Source organism: Sorex fumeus, unplaced genomic scaffold (genome assembly GCF_029834395.1).
Source record: "Sorex fumeus unplaced genomic scaffold, SorFum_2.1 ptg000018l, whole genome shotgun sequence".
NCBI lineage: Eukaryota > Metazoa > Chordata > Mammalia > Eulipotyphla > Soricidae > Sorex > Sorex fumeus.
The window spans coordinates 5058227-5073455 of record NW_026606075.1 but is presented as its reverse complement, the minus strand read 5'-3'; the positions used below and the strand labels follow the sequence as shown (position 1 = coordinate 5073455).

The 15229-nt window shown below is 51.3% G+C and overlaps 1 protein-coding gene across 2 annotated transcripts in view; it reads right to left on the bottom strand.

Moving 5' to 3' along the window:
• The window catches only part of ERAP1 (endoplasmic reticulum aminopeptidase 1), a 41453-nt gene extending 27590 nt beyond the window's left edge, over positions 1–13863 (bottom strand). The window contains exons 1-4 of one of the 2 annotated variants that reach the window (XM_056112393.1): positions 13651–13863; positions 6919–7465; positions 4537–4675; positions 1892–2026 (exon numbers count right to left, since the gene is read on the bottom strand). In XM_056112393.1, coding sequence (XP_055968368.1) covers positions 1892–2026; positions 4537–4675; positions 6919–7439 — 795 coding nt within the window. In that variant the 5' untranslated portion in view covers positions 7440–7465; positions 13651–13863. Of the gene's footprint in view, positions 1–1891; positions 2027–4536; positions 4676–6918; positions 7466–12058; positions 12123–13650 lie in introns of those variants that run through there. The other variant, XM_056112394.1, reaches the window with a different exon arrangement.
• Positions 13864–15229: the final 1366 nt, after the last annotated feature.

The window sequence follows — 15229 nt, the reverse complement described above, 5'->3', positions numbered from 1 at the left end:
AGGGAGAGGGAGAAGGAGAGGGAGAAAGAGAGAGAGAGAGAGAGAGAGAGAGAGAGAGAGAGAGAGAGAGAGAGAGAGAGAGAAGAGGTGCCTGCCATAAAGGCAGGCTGGGGTAAAGGGTGATTTGGGAAAGGGAAACTAGGTACGTTGGTGGTAGGAAACGTACACTGGTGGAGGGATGGGTGTTGGAACATTGTATGTCTGAAACCCAATTATGAACACTTTTGTGATGCTCTATCTCCCAGTGATTCAATAAAATAAAAAATTAATATGAAGAAAACCTCAGAACAGAGTTCTCCTCAAAATAATAAATAGCTGTCTCCTTGAGTTTGGTTAACTTGCAATGGCGACTCACAGAACTCAAATATTTTACTCTATCACCAGTGTATTTTAAGTGGATCTAACTCAGAAATAGCTGTGTAAAAAGATGCTTAGGACCACCGGGAAATGGTGTGGTCCTTCCGTGGCCTCTCCAGACTCCACTCTCTCAACAGCCCTGGGGCTCACTAGCCCAGAAGTTCCCTGGACTTATCCTTTTAGATCCTGAAGGAAGCTTCATCACACTGGTGCGACTGATTTTATCAGTAGCCTTGGACATTGAACACAATCTCTAGCTGGAAGGGGATTAGGGTGTGAAAGTCCAGCTATCTACTCATGTGACTGATTCCAGGTACCATCCCCTTTCTCTGCTTACCCAGGGTTTTCCCAAGTCACCTTATATAATGAGATAGCTTTACCTTCATGTAGGAAATTCCCTGGGTTTTAGGTGCTCTCTGTGCCAGAATCAGGACAAAAACTGAGTATTGATTTCTTATTATAAACTAGAGTATGAAAGAGATAATATAAGAAGTCATAAAGGACACACAAGTGGGCAAATCACCGGGTGGCTGTTTTTGTCTACAGCTTCATAGTTAAATTCAGTTGTTCCTCTAAGTCAATATTCTAAGCATCATCTTCAAATCTCCACGTATGTGGGTAGACACTATAGATACAAGAAGCCTCAGCACTGTAAGAACTCAAAGAAGCAATTCAGCAAAGATGTTCTTGTCATTCAGACCTGAAGAAAATCACAGTGACATACAGTGTCCATCCCTGCTCCCCAGAGAGACCAGTGGTTTCATTCAGAGCTACAGGATAGGTTGGGATGGGTTGTTTGCTACATGATGAACAACAGACAAAGGGAAAATGCTCCTTGAAACAAGATCTTTTTCTCCAGCATTCTGAGACACCTAGTTCAAATGCTCTGCCTGGAGCATTTTAACACAGCAAGCAGATGGTCCCAACCTCTTCCCTTCCTAAAGCCAGAAATCCCCTGCTCCATTAGTCAGCAGCATTCACGGTGCAACCGCACAGAGCTAAAGCCAGAAGTAACCTGAGAAAGCACTGCAACATCTAATCCAACGTATATACCCTTTTCAAAAGCATTATCCAGGATCTAGAGATGCAGTTCAGGGGTCTTGCATCTGGCCCACCCAGTACAGGCCCTGGCTCATTTCCCCAAATCAATGGGTGCAGCCCTGCCAAGGTGACCCAATTATCCTTAGCACAGTGGGGCCTGAGCAGTTTTCTCAGTTGTACAAGAATTTCCCAGAAGATTCCAGGGGCCATCTGAGCAATACCTGGGAGTCCTCCATGAAAGAAAAGAGTAAAACACGTCCCAAGAGAGCAGGGGCAAAGTCAGAGAATCGCTCTGTACCAGGATGAGATGCTTCACAGGTTTCTGCTTTAGAACCCACTGACATTCTGAGTATCAGTGACAACGAGGTGACTAGCCATCTGGCCTGCCCTGGACTATAGCCTGTAGGATTTCTAGCCTCAAAATCAGGACATTCCTAGGTTGAGCAGGACCAGTTAGTCACCCAGTTTGACTAGTATGATATCCCAGCTTCACCTTGACTCCGCTCTTGGTCATCTTGCTGACAGACTTAAAATCTGAAATGATGAAGGCCACCAGGTATGTGCTCATCTTCACAGTGACATCAAAATGGTCTTCAATGAGTTCTTCCGTAAGAGTTATGGATTTCACCTACAGTCAAAATAATTTCAATTATCTGATTATTCTATTATCCAATACACCAAACACATTGTGTAAAGAGGAATCCCTAATAAACCTTTTGAAAATAGATATGGTACAGCATTTGCATAATTATTGAAAATTTCCACTCCCAATTATGATACCCAATCATGAATGGCTTTGTAATACTCTATCTCAGTGATTCAATAAAATCAGACAATATCTGATTGTCATTTGGATATTGAAGCCAATCTACTCAATGTCTTTCTTCCACTTTGAGATAGAGTTCACATAACCCTCATATTCACCATTTTAAAGTCTAGGACTTTAAACAATTTTTAACAATTTTATTTGGGATTGCCAACCCTCTCTGTATAATTTCTTCCACATATTTCAAGAGATTACAAACTGACTCAGATTTGGAATTTGAGGATTAACATGGATGGGACAAAGCAAAACAATGATTGCTAATTTTGCCAAGACAGCTGTCTTATCCTTAACTACAAATATAAGAATTCCCTGGAAATACAGTCTATCATTTGTTACAAGTAATTTTTTACAGAGAAAATAATTATGTATGATCTGAAAAAGTGCTTGCCATTTCCCTATGACAATGGAAAGTAACTTGTGCCAGGTCTAACTTTAACTCGTCCATACTGACTTGCCTCATTGGCATGAGTTTTTTGTTGTGTTGAGGTGTTTGGGGCTGGGGCCTTCACCTGGCAATGCTGGAGGTTGGGGTCAGGGTGGAGGAATTGAACTCAGGAATTTCAAACCTACAAAACATGTCCTGTCATGTGAGCCACATTCTCCTCCATGGAACCAGTTTTGACATCAGTCAAGGAGTAGCTATGTAGAGCAATGAGTGACAAGGGTGTGTCTAAGCTGCTCCTGAGGAAGAAAGCTTAGGAGCCTGTGGACAAGCCTCACCGAGGCAAGGTCCAGACGAGGAGCAGCCAGTCCTGCCCCTGGAGCCTGTGTTCATGCCAGCACCTTCCCCATGCCTGTCTCTGTCTGTCTCAACTGCCCCTCCTCACTCTTTGGTCATTCCCGAGACTCAACTCGGAGATTTACTAATGAAGGACTCCCAAATGATCTGCTTCCTTTTAAAATGCCTCCGACCCCACACACCATAATCTCCATGTCTGCAGTTGTGCTAATTATTAGGAAGTAAGTGACTTCGAATGTAAAGACGAATAACTCCAACCCTCTTGCCATGTCCCAGGACCTAACTTCCTAAACTACGGGTCACAACCCCAAGCAGGGTAACTTTAGAAATATATGCTTTATTGTTATTTTCAAGCCACACAACTGAGCTTACCTGGGGTCTTAGGGAGGGAGGTTGGGAGGGGTGTGGGGGACATTGGTGGAGGAAAGCAGGCATGCTGGTGGCAGATATCATGCTGGAATGATGTGTGCAGGAAACCACCACTGACAGTGTTGTAAACTAAGGTACCTCAGCAGAAATGGGAGGGAGAAACATGAGTGCCCCAGAGTTGCTGTATGTCACTAGGAGAACACAGTTCACCTGATTTTCCTTTCCATTTTTGACTCATATTAACATGTTCTTTTACTTTGTTTCTTTTTATTTCAGAATCATAGAATAAGTGCCACTTACTGAACAGTTATATTCCTTTGGTGCGGTCATTTCACCTCGCTTCATTCACCTACAGTTTGAAACTGAAGGATAACAGTTTCTTTTATGTTTTACTTTTATTTATTTATTCTGTTTGGTTTTGGGTCACACCTGGCGAAGCGGAGGGGTTACTCCTGGATCTGTACTCAGGAATTACTCCTGTTGGTGCCTGGGAGACCATGTAAGACGCCAAGGTTAAACCCAGCTCGGCTGTGTGTAAGGCAAGTATCCTACCCGCTATATTATTGCTCCGGCCCAGGTAACAGTTTCCCGAAGGGGGATTAAGTGTCTTACTATTTCTTCCCTTTGGACCACAATATTTGGAAAAGATTACTGCTTTTCTCTCAGCCCAGGAAAGCATGTACCTTGATGAGTTAGTACGACTACCTAGTCCTCTTATATGCCATATTAAGATGATGAAACGGACTGTGCTGGAAATAGACTCATCTTCCAAGCATTTGCTTTAAACTCTTTTGAAAAGATCATATGAGAAAACGCACACGGCCCTGAGTTCAGCCCTCAACACCACAACCTCAAAGCAAGGCTGGGTGGGGCTGCTATGAAATAAGCGATGAATTAAGGGCACTGAGAAAGGGGAAGTGCTTTGTTGGGAGAAAGGGGAAGAGCTCTGTACGGACCTTCTCAGTACCCCTGGCCTCAATTCTCACCAGCTCCTCTCGGCACATCCCGCTCCTAGTGTCATTCTCACTGCAGGAGTTTGACACAATTTTACCCTGTATCTATAAGCAAACTGTTTCTGGAAACAAAAGGCTGAGAATCACAGTCAGCTCCCTGCCAGGCAGCTGAAGGAACAAAGAGGGGTTCTAAGTTGAGTGTCACTGAGTTGATGGCAGGGAAGAGGGCCTGTGGGCTTCTCCCGACTCACCAGTGGCATGTTGGAGAGTGCCAGGTGCTGCGGCTCCCTTCTGATCTTGATTAAAAAACTTGCTTTGAAGGCAGGTTCATCAAAACAGGGGAAAGCCATTCTGGCAGCAGTAGGTTCAAACTGTGTGGAAGCAAGCACCCTGAAATGATGGAACAAGAGATAAGAGCACAGGACAAAGTGTCAGGGACTCTGAAATCGGCGTTTGTTCTGGAGCCACACTTGCTGGTGCTCAGGACTTGCTGCTGCTCTGTGTTCAGGGATCACTGCTTGAAGGGCTCAGGTGGTACCGGGCGGAGCCGGGAATCAAATCCAGGTCAGCTGTGTGCCAGTACCTGATGGACCATGTCTCTGGCCCCTGAGTTTACTTTTAATTCCTAAAGCTGTCATATGATTGATGCATTTCACTACAATATAAATATTTTGATAGGAGCTACCAAAGGCAACATTTTAAAAAACACAGGCAAATGGTGAAAACGGAGTAGCATTTCTGCAATAGTGGACGGCTTTTAAGCCAACTAAAACAAGGGAGGAGGGTCTCTACAATGCTTTTAACCAATATAAAAACATTTCTTCTAATCAGCTTGTTATAACTTGGTTTAGCACAACAAGAACTGTGCTACACACAAAACGATGTTGAAGCCTTAATCTCTAGAGTCTATAGATGGAACTACACTTGAAAATAGGGTTTTTGCAGGTGAAATCAAGTTGAGAGAAGACCAATATGAACGGTGTCCTACTACGAAGAGGGAAGTCCGGAGACTGAGTATGTACGAACAGAGACAGAGAGCACAGTACCACAGGAGCAAGCTGGCGGGTCTCAACGCCAATGGCCACCAGCATTGAAGAGGAGGGAAGGAAGATTCCTATTCAAGACAGGAGCCAGGGAGGATCTACTCAGAGACGGGAGCACAGGGAGGATCTACTCAGAGATAGGAGCACAGAGAGGATCTACTCAGAGATGAGAGCACAGGGAGAATCTACCCAGATGGGAGCACAGGGCGGATCTACTCAGAGATGAGAGCACAGGGAGAATCTACCCAGATGGGAGCACAGGGAGGATCTACTCAGAGACAGAGCACAGGGAGGATCTACTCAGAGATGGGAGCACAGGGAGGATCTACCCAGATAAGAACACAGGGAGGGTCTACTCAGACAGGTGCACAGGGAGGACCTACTCAGAGATGGGAGCACAGAGAGGATCTACTCAGACAGGAACATACGGAGGATCTACTCAGAGATCGGAACATAGAGGATCTACTCAGAGATGGGAGCACAAGGAGGATCTACCCAGACAGGAGCACAGGGAGGATCTACTCAGAGATGGAGCACTGATCACTGCCACCCATAGTTTGGAATTTTTGTCTTGCATCTCTCAATTCCTGTGATCTGTTTCTGCTCTGCTCAGTCATTTAGCTCATGCTCTTTGGTAAGACTTTTGACTCCACACCCTTCATGATGATGCAGTTTGGGAATGGGGAGCCCAGTCAGTGTTGAGAACAATGTATGCCCAGGACCTGCTCTCTCTACAGACCATCTTGCTTAGCTGTGGCTTGCCAAGAATGTGTCGACATTTAGTAAGAACTTACTGTACTTCACTATTATAGCAGTCCTAGGAAATGAACACATAGGCTAAAAAAAATAAAAAATCTCACCATTTATTGGGCTGGGGCTAAGGATCAAGTGATAGAGCCCAAGGTGGCAGCTGCCCTGGTGTGGCCTAAACCCGACAGCACAACTTGTATTGATCCATTTTTTGAAAAAATAGTTTGAGCCAGAGGTAGCACAGGGTAAGGTGCTTGTCTTGCATGGTTTAGCCCAGCATCATACACCTGCATGCTGCCAGCAGGGATCCCTAAGCACAAGGCCCTGAGAATTGCCAAACAGAACTCCCTACAAAAACAAACACACGAACAAAATAAGATAAAAATAAAAATGCTCCTAATATCACCAGATCTGATGAAGTGAAGAGCGAGGTTCAACTCTGATCGAGCAGAAGCATAAGATTAAAACACTATGGGGGGAAAAAAAAAGAGATTAAGAAACAAAACAAGGAGAGAAATCTTTGGCTATTTTCAGCTCTCCAAAGACACAAAAGCAGAACCAAAGAGAGAATTCCATCCTCAAGCGAGCATTCAAGGACAAGCTCCCTAGAAGAAAGCAAACTCAGGGGCTGGAGGGTAGGGTCTCTGCTCTGCATGCAACCAACCAGGCTCGATCCCCAGTACAACTAATGGTCCCTTGAGCCTACCAGGAGTGACCCCTGAGTGTGGAGCCAGGACTAAGCTCTGAGCATCTCCAAGGTGTCACTACCTCCCAAAATCAAATTTAAAAATAAAATAAACTGAGTGTGAGCAGGACTTTGAAACCACCTCGACAACGTACCTCAACTCGCCATCCTGGGTCCGGTAGGTGCTTTTATAGAAGCCGTGGAAGCTCTCCGAGAGGTTGCCGGCATACTGGATGGCGACCGTGTACAGGCGCCCAGCGAGCAAGGGCTGCGAGGCCAGCAGGGCGAGCTGCTCGTGCTCCGGGTGCTCCAGCACCCTCAGGGGGCTTTCCGCTTCTCCCTCTCCAGTGCCCATCCGGAGGGTGGCCTGAGAGATGCGCAGGTGCTGGCTGTGCAGGATGATGGTGCTGGTGGGCTCGGTGCTGGTCACCTGGATCTCCACAGTGCCCTCAAAGGTCAGAGTGGAGAGGTTGGCGTGGATCATGAGGTCGTAGTGGAGTGGGGTGACATGCTCTGGAAGTCGCATTTTATTCCAAGGAAAGGGTGTTCCCTCCTCAGCATTTGGAGAGGCAGCGTCTATGCTCTGTGCCCAGGAAGGGGCTGGTACCATCAGGAGAACCAACAGCCAACACGGGAGGAAGGGCACGCCGAGTGCCGTCAGCTGGTGGTCAGCCATGACAGTTGCTAGGATAACCTAGAGGCCTAGAAACAGCAAGGACCCCAAAGAAAGAAAGAACACAAAGTCAGGGAAATAGTAAGATGATGGGATTTTGTGATTTTTTTCCCTCTGGAGTCAACATACGGATAAACACTTAGAAAAGCGATTGATCTTTTCCTAATATTCCCCAGATACTAGGTATGAAAGTAATGACCTTCCCTGTGTCATGAATAAAAGAAAGAAGTTTCTAGTCAGCCACAATCAGCACCATCCCTCCAGCCTCACAAGACCAAAAGCCCAACCTGCCTTTCACTCTTTGCCTGAGGGTTCTCGGCTGAGAGCCACAAAATTCTGCCTAAGCACTTACCCAGAGCACTCACTCTGGGGACATTCAGGAAACCTGGTTCAGAAAACAGACCAAGAGGGACTCAAGACAACATCAGATAAATTTCTGATCTGGTGACCACCCCACCCACACTGGGTCGGGGGTGATTCGGCACCCAGCCTGGGGGTCAGATGTTGACAAAGCTGAACTGCACCTAGTTCTCTAAGCCCCTCACTTTCGTAGAACTTGTGTCAATCTCAAAGTGTCAACTTGCACTGCAAGGCAGGTGAGGTGTTCATGCTGCCAGTCCGGAGGCGAGGAGACAGGAGTCTGGATTTCACAGTGTAGGCCAGGCAAGATCCATCTTGCTTCCTTCCACACTTACCAAGGAGAGAATTCCTCAGATACAGAGACAGGGACCAGATAGATGGTACCGTGGGGGAAACACTGCCTTGGACACAGAAAACTCAGGTTCAATCCCTGATACCTCTTACAGTCCCCTGAGCCCTGCTGGAGTGACTCCTCAGCATAGAGATAGGAGGAACTCCTGACCTCTACTGAATGTGGCCCAGCCCCCACCCTGTCCCCCTCCCCCCCACAAAAAAAAGAAACCATGGAAAGTGTACCAAGGAGACTTCGATCCAGAATAGCAAGACAGGGAAAGGCAAATCCATAACAATCTAAGCAGCATGCATCTACCACCGAGATCTGCCATGCCTAAACTTAATTTACTAGACATTAAGTCAGGAACGACTAAAGTATTTATGCTTATTCTCAGGACTACTGGTGACAAACATGAATCGTGGGGACTCCCCTAATCATCCCGGCACATGGGTTGAGTGCTACACGTAAGACAAGAGTGCCAAGCACACCAAATTGCTCCCTCCAGGTCACAAATTCTAGGACAAGAAAATTCAAATGCAAGTACGAAAATGGCAGGGAGCTATGGGGGCTGTCTGGGCAGTAATAATGGACATGGGTGTATGTTTGGGAGGGAGGGAGTGAGTGCCTTGGGACTTAGCCTTGAGAGCAGTCTAGGAGGACCGGGCAGATTGGGAAGCAAAGGGGGGTGGGCAGTGAGGGGCTTGCGGGAGGAGATCAGGCCAGGGGCACAGCTCAAAGAAAGGAGGAGGCTGTGTGGGAATCCACAGGGACACCTGTCCCAAGGGAAGGAAGGAGGTTAAGCTCCAAGCAGCCTGGGAGTCGTCCTATAGGCGGCATTTTATTCTATATATTTGTACTTTATCCCATATATTTGCATCATTAAAAAATTTTTTGTAGGGGGGACATACCAAGCTGTGCACGGGACTTAACCCCTGCTCTACACTCCAGCATCACTCCTGATGGTGCTTGGGGGACCATATTGGGTGCTGGGGATTGAACCTGAGTAAACTGCTTGCGAGACAAGATGACTGCATGCCTTACCCAGTGTACTATCAGTCCAGCCCTTGCACCTTGTTTTAAAGGCCAGGTGACAGGAAAGAAATATGAACTTCCAGGAGCTGGCAATCCACACCCAGAGACCCAAACTTGACTTCATCCTTTTAGATCAAGTCGCTTTTGTCAGGGGTGTTTTCCAGGAGGCCAGTGACCCAGGTGGGCACAGCTAGTCATCCTGATTCCCATACTGTGGTACAGGAGATTCTCCCTCCATGTCAGTGGTTCGGCTGCCACAATTGGGAAGTCCTCAGGAAAATTAACTGGGAACTGATGGTGATGGACTCGGGATATCAGACTCTTCTCAAAGCTCCCAGAATTTCTTTGGAAAAGCCAGGCTGAGAAGCTCCCAGATAATCCTCGTCACACCCTGGTCTCTCCTTTAAGCCACTGTGGAGGGATACAAAGCTTTTCCTGCTACTGACCATCACTTCCCTCCCACTCCCTCACCCTGTCAGGGGTACCGCTCAGCCCCAGAGACACCCTGCAGGATACACAGAGAGGAAAGCCAAGAGGGCGGCAGCAACCATTGAGAACCTGCTTCCCAGTTTAAAGGCAGAAGAGAGATGTGAACAGGGAGAACAAGTTCTGTCTGTTTCGTGTGTGTGTGGGAGTGTGTGAGAACCAGTGGAAGAATCTCCAACCCACTGAGGGTTGATGCAATCTGGAGTGAAATGGTGAAGGAAGGCATCACGACGGTCAGCTTCTGGGGCAGAATTTCAGGGCAGGGACTAGGTGATGGCCTTCACGGGCGAGGTGGGATGCTGCCCCTCGGAACTGAACCTAGTGGGGAAGGTGGCTAAAGGGGTGTCTAGGGTGGAGGGCCCATTCTCCAAGACGGGAGGTCGTCCAGAGAAAGCAGCCTATTCAGGTAGGTGAGAATTCTAAGTCCCGAGTATTCCAACATTCCAAGAGAGTTGAAAACTCCAAGGCATCGGCAAGGGCACCTCACATCCAAGGTTCTGCAGCGGTGATTCAGGAGGGGAGAAGACCAAAGAAGCTGTGTCTCAGGAAGGATGAAACATCAGAGAAATAAGATGGCACATGTAGCATAGCCAGCATAAATGTCAGAGTACTTCTGACTTATATGATCAGATATGTACACAAACACACACACACACACACAAGCACACACGCACGCACAAACACACTCACACATATAAATTTCCTTCTGAGAGAGCAAAAAGGAATGCCCTGCCACAGAGGCGGGGTGGGGTAGGGGGGACGGGATGGGGGTGGTAGGAGGGATACTGGATCATTGATGGTGGAGAATGGGCCCTGGTGGAGGGATGGGAACTCGAACATTGTATGACTGAAACGTAAGCATGAAAGTTTGCAAATCTGCAACTCTATCTCACGGTGATTCATTAAAAAATAAAATGAAATAAAAATAAATTTCTTTTCTGAAAGTCTAAACCACGCTGCCTTTGCCGTATGACCTTGGACCGGTTCATCAGTCTCATTTCCCTCATGAAAAGGGTATAGTGAAAGTAAAAGCAAAAGGGGCCCCTCTCTACACCATCCGGTAAGTATGAATAAGCTGCAAGATGATTGGTAGTTGGCTGGGCGACCTGATTGCTTGTTCCGTGTGACCAATCAGGTTGATGGTGGCCACGCACGTTGGTGTCAGGCCTAAGCAACCGGAAGGCAGGGGTGAGACTGGTACAGTAGATAATTCCAGGCCTTGTGCTCTGGCAATGGCGTGCAGGAAAAGAAAAGCGGCCGCTGGGAGGAGATGCTGAGGAGAAATTGCTGTGGAAAGGGAGCTCTGGGGGGACTGGGAACCTCTTGGCCGCTATCCATGAGAAACCAGAGCTAGCTGCTGTCCATAACAGCAGCACTCATGGGACAGCAGTGGAGGTCAGAGGCGCTGAAACCATCCCCGTCACTCAGCCCACAAGCACATGTCACAGTTCCATGATGAGGGGAGGGTTCCGCCCAGCAGATCTCACCTCGCAGACTTGACCACCCCTCTATGGCGGGCCAAAGAGGAAGAGGGACCAGAAGGCATAGAGAGATGGGGAGACGGGCAGGGTGAGACTCCGTACCCACCACTGCTTCCCTAAAGCTGCAAAGTGTTGGGACGGGGAGTCCCGGAGCTCCTCGGGCTTTGGGTTCTCTTCACCTGAGGATCTGGGGTGCCAGCACTCTAGTCCTCTGTGCCCTCTTCCCAAGGCCACTGACAGCTGCAGCCTGTGTTGGCTGTGTTGGAAGGGCCACGCAGTGAGGTGCCCATGCTGGCACCCCAGCAAGGAACAGAGAACTCGGCAAGGAAGGGCACTTCTACAAAGTCCACACAAACAGGGAGACCTGCTATCAGCCAGGAAAGACAGGGGGAAAGCCAGGCAGGCTGCTTTACACTGGGGGCTGGGGCTCCCAGGAAAGTCTCAGGCTAGCTAGGTAAGGGCAGACAGAATTTCCCAGACACGGAGATGGCAAGAATATCTGTGGAGTTAGTGGCAGACTACAGAGCAAGAAGCAGATGCAGTGGAAAGATTCACGGTGACAGGCAGGCCCAGTGCTGGGGCGGGGGAGGGGGGGTCTGCTACACTAGAACCGCAATGGCAAATGCCTGCATCTTGGGATCCACATCATCCTTTAAGAAAATCAGATCAGGCTGGGCAAGAGAAATAGGACCCCAGGGCAGCAGGTAGGATGTTTGCCTTGCACAGGGTCAAGCCCTGATACCTGAGCACAGAGAAAGGAATGAGCCCTGAGCACCCGGAGTGGAAGAATAGGGTGAGGGAAGAGGAGGGAGAGAGAGAGAGAGAGGAAGAGAGAGATGGAAAGGGAGAAGGAAGGAAGGAAGGGAGAGAGGGAGGCAGGCAGGGAGGGAGGGAGGGAGGGAAGGAATGAGGGAAGAAAGAGACGTTACCACGGGGTCCATGAAGACTACAAAGGAGAGAAGTTCAGGGCTGGTGGTCTACCCACGGTGGGAGAGGAGGTTTATGGAATCACCCACATCCTCGGTAGGGAGCGAGCACGTGGCAGGATTTTCCTCCCCTCTCCACACCTCCCTAGAGCACTCTGGAGAACCCGGCCAAGTTGGGGTAGGAGGCATGGGGGCTTTTCATTTGCCCTCACACCCAATAACTTTCTGAAAAGCCTGGTCACGGCCAGAGCAAAGGGGCGGCCAACGGCTGGCCAGAAACACAGGACAACTGTTTGCAAGACATGCATGTCCAGAAAGGACAGCGAGCGGCCGCGACAGCTGGGACTCCAAGGGCCGGCCCTGACCCGGGTAGTCAACGCGGTCACGGCCGTCCGTTTCTCCAGCAACCGTCCGCCAGGGGCCCTGGACCCGCCGTCCACCCTCGCTCCTGGGCACACCGCGGTGGCAGGGGACCTGCGGCCCGGGGAGACCCGGGGCGCACGGCCCGAAGCCAGAGCACCGAGCCTAGCCGGAGCCGGGCCGGGAGTCGGGAGCGGGGACTCGGCGGGACCGGAACACGGGACCGGAACCCGAGCGCAGAGCCCGGAACCGGAGCTCTGGGCCCCGAGCCAGAGCTCAGAACCTGAGCCCAGAGCCGGGAAGCGGAACGCGAGGCCCGGAGCTCGGAACCGGAGCCGGAGCGCAGAGCCCGGTACCAGGATCCGGAGCGCGGAGCCTGGTACCAGGACCCGGAGCGCGGAGCCCGGTACCAGGACCCGGAGCGCGGAGCCCGGTACCAGGACCCGGAGCGCAGAGCCCAGAACCGGAGCCGGAGCGCGGGACCCGGAGCGCAGAGCCCGGTACCGGGACCCGGAGCGCGGAGCCCGGTACCGGGACCCGGAGCGCGGAGCCCGGTACCGGGACCCGGAGCGCGGAGCCCGGTACCGGGACCCGGAGCGCAGAGCCCAGAACCGGAGCCGGAGCGCGGGGCCCGGAGCGCAGAGCCCGGTACCAGGACCCGGAGCGCAGAGCCCGGAACCGGAGCCGGAGCGCGGGGCCCGGAGCGCAGAGCCCGGTACCAGGACCCGGAGCGCGGAGCCCGGTACCGGGACCCGGAGCCCAGAGCCCGGAACCGGAGCCGGAGCGCGGGACCCGGAGCGCAGAGCCCGGTACCAGGACCCGGAGCGCGGAGCCCGGTACCAGGACCCGGAGCGCAGAGCCCGGAACCGGAGCCGGAGCGCGGGGCCCGGAGCGCAGAGCCCGGTACCAGGACCCGGAGCGCGGAGCCCGGTACCAGGACCCGGAGCGCAGAGCCCGGAACCGGAGCCGGAGCGCGGGACCCGGAGCGCAGAGCCCGGTACCAGGACCCGGAGCGCGGAGCCCGGTACCAGGACCCGGAGCGCAGAGCCCGGAACCGGAGCCGGAGCGCGGGGCCCGGAGCGCAGAGCCCGGTACCAGGACCCGGAGCGCGGGGCCCGGAGCGCGGGGCCCGGAGCCGGACCCAGAGCAGGGCTGGGCGGCCCCGGCCGCGGCGGGAGCAGGGGGAGAAGGAGGAGGGGACCCGCCGCGACCCCCGCCCCGGCTCCCGCGCGTACCTGCCGCCGGCCCGAGCGCCCGCTGCCGCCTCCGCCGCGTCGCGGGCGCCGAAAGTGAAAGCGGGGCCCGGAGCGTCCCCGACCGCGCGCCGCACCCAGAGGGACGCGGGCACGCGGCCGCCGGCCCGGCCGTGAATCAGTGTCACACGGAAACGGTTTCCAGCGGGCTCTGGCCCAGCAGCGTTTGGAAATCCCGGAGGGCAGGTGAGACCAGTGGGGTACCTGTCCCCACCCGCACCCGCCTCCGCCCTGGACACGCCCGAGCAGGGGGACCAGGTCCCAAGAGCGCCCGTCATCCCGCCTCTGCAGATGGGCAGTGAGCTCTGGGCCGTCTGGGGAAGAAGCCGACTGCCACCCTGCAGGGTCTCAAGCTTTCAGGGACTGGGACCCCAGGCCACCTGGGCTGAGGAAGGAGCTTGTGCAAGGCCCACAGAACTTTCCCATCGCGACCAGGCGCACTTGGTCTGGTTGCTGGAGTTTGCAGTGGCCGCTCCCCAAGCTAAGTCGTTTGAAGGTGTGGTCTGGATGCGCAGTGAGCAGTCACAAGGCATGGTGACATCAAGCCATTCGGGAAAGCTGGAATGCGCCTGGAGCTGGAGGAGGTCACGTTAAGCGAAGTTAGTCAAGGGTGACTGCTAGATGTTCTCACTGATCTGTGGTCCAAAGAATAACGTGCAGGGAATGCATGGTGTCAAAGATGGGCAAACCCACCCATGGATGTATAGAAATGGGAAATGTCAGGGGAGCAGAAAAATAGGAGGAGGAGCAAGAAGAGGAGGTCTGGAAGTAACATAAAGGGGGGGGGGGAAAGCGTTGGACTTGTCTGTTATGGAGAGATGAAGCATCTGTATTTATTCAAAATCACTACACCCAACACTACTATAAGCATGTGACTCGACCCACTATAATTAAACTTGAAAACGTGCCTGACGAGGTTTAGGTTTGAGGCCGGAAATAAACTGGTGGAGGTAAGTTGGCACTGCTGGTGGGGTTAGAGTCGGAACGTGATATGCCTGAAACGCCACTGTCAACGATGTTATAAATCATGGTGTCTAAATAAAAATGTAAAATGTCTTTATCTTGGTTCCACTTGGAACTTTAGGACCACTTTTTATATATGGGAAGTACCAAAGAGTCCATCTTTATCAACAGCTGAGGGGAAATGAGGTCAGATGTGCGAGAAACAAGTTACATTTGGGAGAATGTGCTGGACATTGGGTACATTAGGTCTTTCTCCTCACCTCCAGAGCCTCGGTTCTCCTAAACCCTGTGGATCCCAGGCACTGTGACAGTACTTCCTGTTTCTCTTTATTTTTTGTATGTTTGGGGTTTGTGGTCACACAGTGCTCAGTGGGGAGGCATTGCTTATGGGGTGTCAGGGATGATACCCAGCCCTGTAGTCAAGCATGCTCCAGCCCACTTGCCGCCCTGGAAAAGTATTTTCCTCAATCCCCTGCCCTACATCTATGCCTCCTTCAGAAGAACTATCATATTTTGTTCTGTATATTCTTTCCAGTTAAGGACTTCTTTTTCGGTTTTGGTCCACACCTGACAGTGTGTAGGGATCACTCATGGCAAG